The following is an 11,322-nucleotide window of genomic DNA, read 5'->3' as shown; positions in this document are numbered from 1 at the left end:
AATGACCAGAAACTTAGTTGAGTTACTATGGCTCAGTTAACCTACTGGCTTGCCTCTACTAAGTGAATACTGACTTCACCTCTTTTAAAAGTGAGGAGGTATCACAAAAACACTGATGCTTACCTATTGCAATATGTGATGGTCCTGCACCATTAGAGCATTCTTCTCATTCTACACGTTCAATTTAAACTGAACTCACCCGGTTATCTGGTTCCCAAGATATTGCATATCCATTCAAAAACAAAATTAGAGTACAAATTGTCATATTTGGCACCTAAATTTTGTTACATCCTCTATTACCAGTGTATGAAGACTTGTAGAGAACAAGTCAATTCCAACATATGGGCCTGGGTACGGAGGAACCCATCACTGCAGACAGAGGCCATGGTACCTGCAGTGCTGCCCTAAACCTTCCTTCTATTCTAACAAGCAAGTCTGGAGGGTAGAACCATAATTCCAGCTTCCCCTGTGTATGCTACCTTGGAAGAAAAGCCTAAAGAGATAATCTCCAATGGATACACAGTTCCTCTTCTCTTTCTACTCCTGTGCACCCTTTTCTCCTGCAGAAGAAACACTGCAGATAATGGCTGGCTGTATCTGGGGCAGCGCTATGACACTGCAGCCTACATATAAGATGGGTGTCAGTTCAAGACTATGTTGTTCTACCTCTCAAAATTTCCTTAGGAATTGTAACTTATTCTCCCTAAAATAACTTTGTTTAAGAGAGGATACGGTAGTAACTCTGCCAGTAGTAATGTCATAACCATGGTGTCTTTCCCAGTTTTCAAGTTTGAGGATCTTAGGCTTTGAAAATGCCTCCTCTGTGGCAATGCCATTTTTCTTCATGATTCACCCTGAAGTCAAACTATTTTACAGATAAGCATGTGTACACTTTCTGTACAAAACAACGTTTGTACAAGTCTTAAGACCAGAGATACACTTGCAGCTTGCTTTAAACAAAATATTTGTTGTTTCAACACATTTTCTGTTTCATAAAGATTGCCAGTCATCTGCTGCCCAGACTTTAATTGCTGAAACCATATTCCTGACTTCTGCACTTCTGACAATTTACTTGTGAATGCTCCTTTTTCTTACATGGTTGATGCAGTTCCTAAATTGTGCCAGCTGGTGGCATTTCAGAAATATGCAACGCTCATTCCACCCCAGCTCAAAATACAAGGTATTTTCCAAATTCAGACCTCGAGAGACTCCTTTCTAATAGGCCTAATAACGCTACTTTTGAAAAGCAGCCTCCCTCGAAAGCTGAATAGACAGGATGAAACAAGAACCACTTGGTGGGCGGGACGGGGGGACAGGACACGGACCCTGTTTCTTTTTGTACAGGTATAGTATTTTTATAGCTTTGGTAAGGCTGAATATAATCAGTCTTGTACAAATAATCAAATTAATGAGGAGGAACAGAATTTACCTGGCAGGCCGCCCAAGTAGGTAACAACATTTGCCATCATTGCTTGATGCAGGATCGACAGTTGCTCTGAATTGCTTCTGTCTGTGTGTGAATCAACAGACAGTTCAAGTTGCTGTCTGGTTACTAGAAGCCCAACCAGCACTCTTCTGGGTGTACATAACTTCTTTGATTCCAGATGCGCAACAGTGATGTTTCCGATTGTCACAATGATTTTCTAAATGGAAGAATGGTAGGTCACAAAGGATGTCATGTATAACTTTAACACACAATTATACTTAGTTCTGATGCATTTTGTATGTGGAAGTAGAAGAAAAGGAAACGTTAGAGCCACATTTGACAAACTGGAACCTTAAGTTGGAAAAGTTAACAACACTGATGTATAAGCATAACCTTTGATGAATGCCATTCATGTATATTCTGAGATTTCTTAGTGACAACATTCTCTGTAAAACATTTCTGGCTATGGTTCTGAGGTGAAATCCTGTCTCTCTTAGGGCAAAAGGAGTACAGTTTCAAAGGTAACCAAGTGTTCACTATCGGTCCTTATGGATTAACCATGGTGTATAATCACACTTTATCTTGGGATGCCTGTTGTAAACAGATGTAAAGGGAAACCTAAGGACAAAAAGATCTGTTTATAAATTGATACTGACATGATGCCATTACTGTAATATCATTGATCTGCTTCTGTCATATTCCCCTTTCTGCTTTTTGCGTTTGGAAGGGAATGTTAAGAAGATGTGATGTAATGGATAGTACTTGACATAAGAGAGCTTAGTCACTGCTGTAGCAATCATTAATAGTAATACGTTTTCTGTACATCATTATATGATCTAAATGCTTACCAAAATACTAACTCAGCCTACCAGCTCCACTGTAAGGAAGTGTAAGTAGCTGGTTTTAGTTTGATTTTTTTCAAAAATGGAGTAGTAAGTTAAGTGAGACAAAAACAAGAGATGTGACTTATAAGTGTATCAGCTGCTATGATAATTGTAAGATCACCTGTGAATCAGAGGAGTTAGAGTCCACTATGGACAAAGCAAGAGGCACTGTTTCATTAGAAACCAAGGCAAACATAACACCAGTGTCTGTGGATGGGCGAATAGTCATAGTCACATTTATTAGCCAATCTTCAGAACTGTCAAGATTATCTGTTTTAAAAAGAATAACTAAAATTAATAAATCCATCTGCTAGAAAAATTAATATGGTGTTAAAAATTAGTATTTAATCTGCACCCAGACTGGAAAAATTAGTACTAATCTCCAGAAAAAAAACAACAACCAGTGAACTTTGGAATTTTCAGAAAGAACTGTGAGTTTAAAAAGCCCCAAAACCACCACCACCACCCAAAACAAACAAAAAACCCCAACACCAAAAACCCCAAACCCACCCATCCCCACCTTCCCTTCCCCCTGCCCCTCAAAAACAAAAAAAAGAAAAATTGTTAATCCTGCATCTTCCCTAATCTGTGCTTATTAGACTTTTTTTTTATTACCTGCTCCATTCTAATGTGAAACAGGTACCACACTCATTAGAGGTATCAGAAGTCAGTTCAAAATTAAATCCCTCAAACTAATTTACCTATAAATTGCTGCCACTGAGTGGAAGATTGGAAGTTTTCACATGCTTTTACATTCCAAGGCAGTTCCGTATTAAAATGGGAATATGCGGGGGTATAAAGTAAATATGCAGATAATTTAAATATAATTTCATATAATGCATTCATAGGGAAGCTAGTACAGAAATTACTATTTAAAGAGGTATTTGCCATCTTGTGTATCTTTTCTCCCAGTGCCTCCTCCCCCATCCCTGTCCCAGTCAAATCTAGTAGTTTCTTGATTTCTAGTAGTTCTTGAGGAAGCAGAAATTCGAAATTATAAGGTGAGGTTATATTCTTACACAAAGCCAAACGGGCAGGGCAATGGTGGGCAGTAATAGCACACAGAAGGACATCAGTAGGTGTGGGCAGCCTCTTAGATTTTGGTGTGAACAGAAAGGAGAAGGGGTGAAGTAATGGCAGCAGCCCCAAACACAAAGCTCAGGAGTAATGGCAGCATTGTGTTAGTGAGGGAAGAAAGTTGAGGCAACTGGAGTGGCATAGGAAGCTCTGATAAAAGTTGGCTGGAAGGATAGAATATAAACAGCTGGAGAAATCTTTTGAGGTGGGCTAGGGAATTTAGAGAAAAAATCCTGGGAAAGAATAGCAAGTCCTGAGATGAAAAGGATTGGGGATCAGAGCAGGGCTCTGGGTAATATAGCATTTGGGATGGGGAAGAGTATAATCACAACAGGGTTTGGGATGATGCTCGAGAGTTGGGCCCTCAGGTGCGCATAAGTAGATTCTGGATTGCAAATTTTGAAATTAGGGGCAGGAAGTCAGGCAAGAAAGTTCTGGGTTCAGGAAGAAGCAAGAGATGCACCTAAACATCTACATAGGATGTTCATTTAGATGCAGGACTGCATACACAAAACCATGAGCAATCTTTTTCCCCATCCCCAATCTTCTTTTTCTGCCACTAATATGATATTTTCCCCATTGATGAACAAGGTAAAGAATCAGGTCTTTGGAAAGTGAATGTGTTCAACAGTGTCCATCTTTTGCAAATAAAGAACACTTCCTAACCTAAAGCACTTTAGAAATTAAATGGATGACACCAATGAGATTAGAATTCTTGTTCAAGCAAATCTCTAACAGAAGTTATGGGAATCATTGCTGAATTCAGTGGTATACAGCTTAGTTTGTGTGGGGGTCTTTTTTTTTTTTTTTTTTGTTAGACAATTCATCATTTCCATCACCAGTCCAGCAAAAAATATAATAGGCAGAAAAATACTTACTATAGTTTATCTGAAACATTGCCATTCCAGTGCCAGGGTAGAAGGATCCTCTCCCCACTGCTACTAAACAGTGTTTGCTTTGTTTTTCTTGAATAACTTCTTTTACACCTGAATGTCCCTGATTCATCAGGTTCCAGGCACGAATGCACCCATCTAGCCGAGGGTTAATCTGTAGAAGAATTACAGGGCTAGGTGTTTCCATTCAAAGTTGTTTCAAAAATGTTAATAATAAGGCTTTACTTTACATATCAACTTATTTCTGGGTAGCCAGTAATAGCCTTATCAATACTATAGATTACAGCACTGATGCTTAGAGAAAACAACTGGCATGGATTTAGTACCACAGCCTTCAAAAGGATTTACTGTCATCACCCATTTTGATGCCAGTGATCTGTACAGATTGCTTCAATTTTTAAAGCTTATGCTGTCCTTCTGTTTAGGTCACAACAGCTTTTCTGTAGCTGAAAGACAATGATCGCTAGCACTGCTCTTTGTTCAAGGCTTCATCTTCTCCTTGTACCAAAGTACAAAGAAATTTCTGGAATTACTTTCTATTGGGTAAGGGGATGTTGTTGTATTGCTTCATATTTTTTCTCTCCACTTCACTTTTGTGCAAAAACAAAAAGTGCAGCCTCTACTGTACAGTTCTTTCGAGGCTGCAAATTAGTATGAGGGCTTCTGGACTGTGAAGCAGACAGTCACAACAACTTCACTGTACCCATCCACAGCATAAGACAGAGCAGTTGAGGGTGGAAGACTGAAAGAATCATGAGCCTTGTCTAGCCTGGGCTATTATAAAACCTAGAAAAAAATGAAAGTTCATTGTGCTGCCTGCACAGTGAATTCTACACCTATTCAGAGCCTAGCAAAAGCCAGCACCAGAATCATGAATCACTCTGAAATGCACTCACAGCAGAAATGGTGGTGATTTAGAAAATCTTGACGCTATATTAGGAAACAGACTACAGAATCCTGCAAGATTGGACTGTAACTGCTGTGTTTTTACAAACAAAGGTGGACTACAAAGCTTTATGCATGTTTATTTTCAAAACAGTGGTTTAATAACCTGATTTTCATTTTCTAAATGGATTCCATGCCACACTTCCTTCCTCTGTGACTACTAAGTAAACAGTACAAAACCAAACAATTCAACAGTAAATAATCAACATTACTTGTTATTTTAGTTACCTGTTTAACAAGAGTGCTGCCCACTTTGCGAGGTAATCCTGCAATGTACACCTTAGTTTCCAAGAAACCCTGTGACTGTTTAAAAAGAGTTCCTGGGCTGTTAATACTCATGACTGCTTCTTTAGCTATTTTTACACTGATGCTGTGTTCCAGTTCTTCAACTGATATCTAGAATTAAATACAAACAATGATATATATATATATATACACACAAACATGTAGGATATTTAAAATACTAATTACATATACTTGTACAAAGCATTACTGATGTTTCTCTAAATATCTAACTTCTAAAATAGTTCTAATGCAGTCAATGCTTGAATTGTGGCAACTGTACATATCCATGGACATCCACAGGGGGGATGATCTTCCATCCCACCCGTACTCTACCCCTGGGAAAACCCATGCAACCAATTAGTTTCCTTTATGTGCTGTACAGTTTGCAAGAAGCTGATTTCTACAATTGCTCTATAGCCAGTTCACATCTGGCATACAGTTCTCCATGTCACTGCAACCTGCTACAGAGGATTGGATCTTTCAGGTGGACGTAGACAAAATAGGTTCAATGCTTGCTCCTGCAATTATTAGGCATCAAAGTAGACTTTTAATCTCCACAAAGAACAGGAGCCTGCCTACCTCCCTATGAAGAATCATAGTTTCTCTTCCCCCCTGTCCTGCCACCCCTTCCCCCCCCAAAAAAAAAAAACAAAACACCCCAAAACATAACTGATGTTAATAATTTAGTGTGATTTACAGATGGTGTAAGTGAGCAAGGCCTTTCATCTTAGGTATGCAAGCTTGAAGAACAAGATGGATTTCTGATCTAGCAAATGTAAAACTTGCTCTCTAGACAAAGCAGCTAATAACTATACACTTGACCATGCAATCAGGGTTTTTAATGTTCTGCTGCTTCCTTCTTCATGGTTACAAAAAATAATGCCTATGTTGCCAGCAAGTGTTAATTATCTCTTTTTGGATTGTAAACAGTTGCTGTGATTTCCCAGGTGTAAGGCATTTTTGTGCATTCCTTGGTTGATTTTTAAATCTGGGATTTCAGGGCCTTATTTTAAGTCTTTTTAATAGTTGCTTAGTTTCTCCCTACTTTACTTAGAAAGTTCCCATAATGGGTTAAAGGAAGGAAAGGGGAGAAGAAAACCCAGCTTACTATATGCCACAGTCCATCATTAATGGCTTTGCCTCCACTGGTGACTTTTGTTCCAAATTCATTCTTGAATTGAATTTCAATCTTTCCATCACGAAGAGCAAGCAAGATCCATGCTGTACTGTCAAAGGATTCTGCATATAGTATAACTCCCTCTGCATCATATGTCCGGAAATCAAATTCTGCTGTAAACCTGGGTTGTGAAGAAGGAATCTTAATAAGAAGACAGGAAACATGAAATACTGTGTAGTCTAGGATAAGCCATTAATAGGGGGAAAAAAAAAACAAAAAAAAAAACCAAAACAAACCTTGATAGATAGCAACCTTTTGGTAACCTTGTATCTGAGCAGTTGTGATATCTGAACACAATTAGTCAAAAACAGAATCTAATCAAAGCCTTGTTCATCTGAATGCAGTGAAAAGTTTTGAGATTAATGCCCCAAGCTGCAGTTCCCAAATCTGCTTTCATGGGAAGGGTATCATGCTCCCTTGAGTAAGAAGATATATGTAATATTCCTACTACATTTTGTGGAGATGCATGCAGAAAAAATACATGATATGTGGTGTGTTTCAGTGCAACAAGGTTACCAAGTGTTGTCCTACAACAATTTATAACCTAGCAATTTGCTTTGGTTACTGCTGCCTTTTATATGTCATTCCCTAATTTGAAGATTTGTTGTCTGGATCTTGGCAGCTGGTTGGACGTGTGCATGTAGCAAAATTATGGTTTACATTATAGAACCCGTACAGTGGAAGAGAGGCAATGTAAGTATAGCAAAAAATAGTCCTCGCCTCCTAGAACTTTTGGACTAGATAAAATAAAGGATGAAAGGATAAAACAAAGCATTTGGAAGTTAGGATTTGCTGAAGAGAACAAAAGAAACAAGTAAGGGAGTTGTAATTAAGAACTCGGATCACTTTCACTTTCAGTCGTCTTTGTCCGCTAGATGTCATTGTCCCTTAGGCAGACCCATAGAAAAATCATTCTGTATTTACACAGAGACTATTAAGATAGCTTCAAACATTTACCATCTTAGAAAGGTCTTCCAGGAGAGCATTAATGCCTGGTCAACTTGGAATTGTGGCGGAGGAAAAGGTTCTCAATATTTATGTCCTGTAAGATTCTAAGGCTCTGGGGATCACCAGCTCAACAGCTGCTGCTACTGTTACCCTCAAATTGTTTGGTCAGTAAGTCAAGGAACACTGCAATTTCAGCTGCCGTGGCAAAGAAATCCACAAGTAATAAAGGGGTCGCTACCATCAGCAATTGTTCTGACAGCTGTAAAGGAAATCATATAGACAGTGCTCTATCAGTGTCCTTGGAACACCCTGTGAAAGGAAGCACGGGGGGGGGGGGGGGGGGGAGCATTTGCCTGGTTTTATTTCTCAGCAGTATGCGTGTAGCATATCACAGCTTCTACCCAGAGCAGAAGTGAAGTAGCAGCAACATCCAAATGAAAGCGATTCCCATATATAACTGGAAGTTGTACAGTGATTATTGTCCTATAACTTCCGAATTTTATCTTGAGAATTCTAAATGCCTTCCTGTATCTGTATCACCACCTCCCACCTTTCCAAGCCCCTGCTCTTTCCTTCAGAGGAAGAGTAACCTGCTGTCATGAGGACGCACCAATCTTTTTCCTCTCTTGTCCACAGACCAATGCGACCTGCTGCCTATTAACTTTACTGCCCTCAGTCCTCTTCCTTTTTTACCTATTTGAGTCTGGACCTCTTTGAAGTCTTTCTGCCAGTCCATACACCTCTCCCAACAACAGCACTGGTAACCAGGACTGTAATGGCTGCAAAATTCCAGCTCTGTGATTCATAGGTATGATCACCTCTGAATGCCAATGGTGCGTGTCTGGCCCTAGCTGGGCACTGTTTTCTAGCTGGGACACAGCTGCTACTGCCTCCTCTATCTGCTTCTGAGTAGAAGTTTTCTGAAAGAAACTTGCTGACCTTTCAGTTTTGCCATGTAAGAGAGCTGCCGTCTATACTGATGAGGTGGCTCAAGGACATGTTACAACCAAAAAGAAATGCTGTAAACTGACTCCAGACACATTACTCTTGCCTGTCCGCTTTCAAATGACTCCAGCTTCCTCTGAGTGCTAGTATATGTAGGAACCAGAGTCAATTCATTCTCCATATAAAGGTATCTTAATCAGTGGGGAGACAATGATTTATTTTATGTGTGCAATGTGCTCTTTTTAAACCCTCAAAAAATTAACAGAAACAAATGTCCATAATTTCAGTGCATGCTTTTATCAATAGCAAATGCTTACCTCGTGACATTTGGCAATTTAAACTTCAAGTACAGAACAGGAATTCCTATAAATTGTTCTGCCAGGTAAAGCAGTTCATAATTCTTTTCAAGGTTCAGTGGGGTACATGCAGTAACAGCCTGAAAATGGTAGAGAAAAAAAAAAAAAGCTGTTAAAGCACTGTGATAGTTCAAGAAGCAACGCCTATTGTTGGCTGCTAGCCTCTTTTTTTTCTTTTTTTTTTTTTTTTTTTTTTTTATACAGCAATGGCTTACTTCTGTTTTCTTTTTTTTTTCTTTTCTTTTTGTTAAAAATTGAGTACCTATGTACCAATGAAGGGGTGAGGTTTTGGTTTTGCTTGAAGTATGTATTATTTAAGTTGTTGTCGAAGGATAATTCAGGTTGAAACATAGCTCTGGTGAATTGCAAGTAATATTTCCATATTTAGTATTTGAATCAAGAATTGAAATTTTCCATCAGGCACTATTCTTTTACCACTGACTTGTGACACCCTCCTATTATGGTCCTGCCATGCTCCACTGTTAGTTGTCTGGAACCTAAACTTGATCAAGTGTTAGAAGAGAGTGGGGCCAGAGCTGTGCCTTGAGAAGATTTAATCAAAATAATAATACTTACAAAAAAATCACCTTTTATTTTCCTTACCAATATTGATATATAAGTACTCATAGCTGAACAATCTCTAGTACTACTAGAATAGTTTACCTGGAATAAAACGTAACAAATTAATAGAAATTGTTTCTCTCTGGCTGTTCCTTGAATGTACTTGTCCTATTTGAGCTGTGAAGAGGAATGTTCATGAAATGAACACCACAGTTCCTCTGGAATAGCACTGAATTAGTATTTCTGAGAATTGTTAGTGGGAATATGAAACTCTTAAGACTACATTCTCAGCAAAACTGTAAAAGAAGTTCTAAGTATCTGTTGCAACTGAAAGGCCTGTAACTACGCATAACTGGGATTAATTCTAATGCTCTGGCCAAAGTCAACGTGTGCAATCACAGTCAGTCAACTGCAGTTGCAATGAGAGAGGAAAAAAATGGTGCTTATTCTTTCAGGTATTCATCTACCTTAAGTTTTAAACAAAGACATTTGTGGCCAGGAATAATATCTATTTTATGTGTGGTGCAATTTTAAACTAGTAAAACACTCAGTAAACAAATGTCAGGTATCCATTCCAAGGCATTGTTGACTTGTCTTCTGAAACTGTGATGTTATAATTCAAGTAACATCTACAGTTTTGTATTAAAAGTGCACTGATTTCCTTCAGGTGCAGGGAACTAGGTTCTGCATGTAGAGAGTGGTGAGAAAACTCTTGCAGAAAGTCATTAAGAGCTCCTGTCTCATTGACTAGTGGGAGCCTAAAAGACACTTTGATCTGAAGTTATCCCTCAAAATACCCCTTTAATATCTTCTACATGATGGCAGTATAGCAGTCCTACAGAAGGCAACGATCAAGAATATGTGTTCAGGCATTTCTGTTCTCAAGACATGCTGTACTGTGGTAAAAGTTAACAATGCAGTTCCTAAACTCTGACCTCTGTATTCATGATGCAGCAGTTTCATTAAATGTATAGGTGTTCACCCTGAATTTTATGGCTAATTCACTTTATGTCTGCTAGTGTCATTAGTCTTTGGACTGAATATATTTTCAGCTGATTAATTTTTTTCTGCCCAATTAAAAAGCCTGAAACTAACTTCCAGGTAGAGAGGTAATCACTTTTGAACAACAGTATTGAAAATAACATGTAATCAGGCAAGAAGGTGCTCTTCACGAATAAGCAAAACGAAATAATGATAGTAAGTGTTGTTCAGGTATTAAATTTCAGAAATTACAAACAAGATGTAATGCACACATGCTAGAACTTTTGTCAGACTTTGTTCCTACAGTTTAAGCCCAATTTTGTTTTACTGTGTTAGAGACTGTTTCTTGTCAGCCTGTTATCTGAGCTTACTTAGCATGACAAGTCTCAGCCTGCCTGAACTTTTCAAAGTATACAGAGAACCACTCACCAGAAAATCCTTGAACTGGGATTCTGCAGAGTTTGAAACTTTCCCTTACTAAGAAGTGTAAATTTTCAAAGGGAGCAAGAACACCTGATTTTGGCTGCGAAGTGTTTTTCAATTTGCAAGTATTACTAAGTGCTTTTTCTTAAGCTATGACAGATCAGAACTGTGCAAAAGATCCATTTTTTTTCAACACAAACAGGCAAAGTGTAGAATAATTCCAAGAGTGAGAACTTTTGTGTAGTCTAAGGAAAACCTGGGAACATAGGGATAAATGGAGTATTCTGGCTCTGAGTAAGCTGAACAGGAATTATTTGCTTAGATAGCAGAAAGCTAGGATTTATTTTGGAAGCAGAAGGGAATAAAGTTTACTGGCTAAAGTGAGCTTCTCTTGAGAGGATTCCTGTAAACGAGCATGCAT

At 38.6% G+C, this 11,322-nt stretch overlaps 1 protein-coding gene and 1 long non-coding RNA gene across 3 annotated transcripts in view; both read right to left on the bottom strand.

Annotated features, from left to right (window-relative positions):
• Positions 1 to 11,322, bottom strand: part of LOC308059531 — a 75,624-nt gene that overhangs the window by 17,821 nt on the left and 46,481 nt on the right. The gene's annotated exons all lie outside the window — the stretch shown is intronic.
• Positions 1 to 11,322, bottom strand: part of PROS1 (protein S) — a 34,377-nt gene that overhangs the window by 3,895 nt on the left and 19,160 nt on the right. For both annotated transcript variants that reach the window (XM_080377012.1, XM_080377013.1), the window contains exons 9-14: positions 8,898 to 9,016; positions 6,619 to 6,808; positions 5,454 to 5,621; positions 4,266 to 4,434; positions 2,432 to 2,580; positions 1,430 to 1,643 (exon numbers count right to left, since the gene is read on the bottom strand). In XM_080377012.1, coding sequence (XP_080233138.1) covers positions 1,430 to 1,643; positions 2,432 to 2,580; positions 4,266 to 4,434; positions 5,454 to 5,621; positions 6,619 to 6,808; positions 8,898 to 9,016 — 1,009 coding nt within the window. The remainder of the gene's footprint in view (positions 1 to 1,429; positions 1,644 to 2,431; positions 2,581 to 4,265; positions 4,435 to 5,453; positions 5,622 to 6,618; positions 6,809 to 8,897; positions 9,017 to 11,322) is intronic.

The sequence above is a fragment of the Falco punctatus genome (genome assembly GCF_963210335.1).
Source record: "Falco punctatus genome assembly, chromosome: 2".
Classification (NCBI taxonomy): Eukaryota; Metazoa; Chordata; class Aves; order Falconiformes; family Falconidae; genus Falco; species Falco punctatus.
The sequence above is the reverse complement of the archived record's forward strand: the minus strand, read 5'-3'. Positions and strand labels throughout refer to the sequence as shown.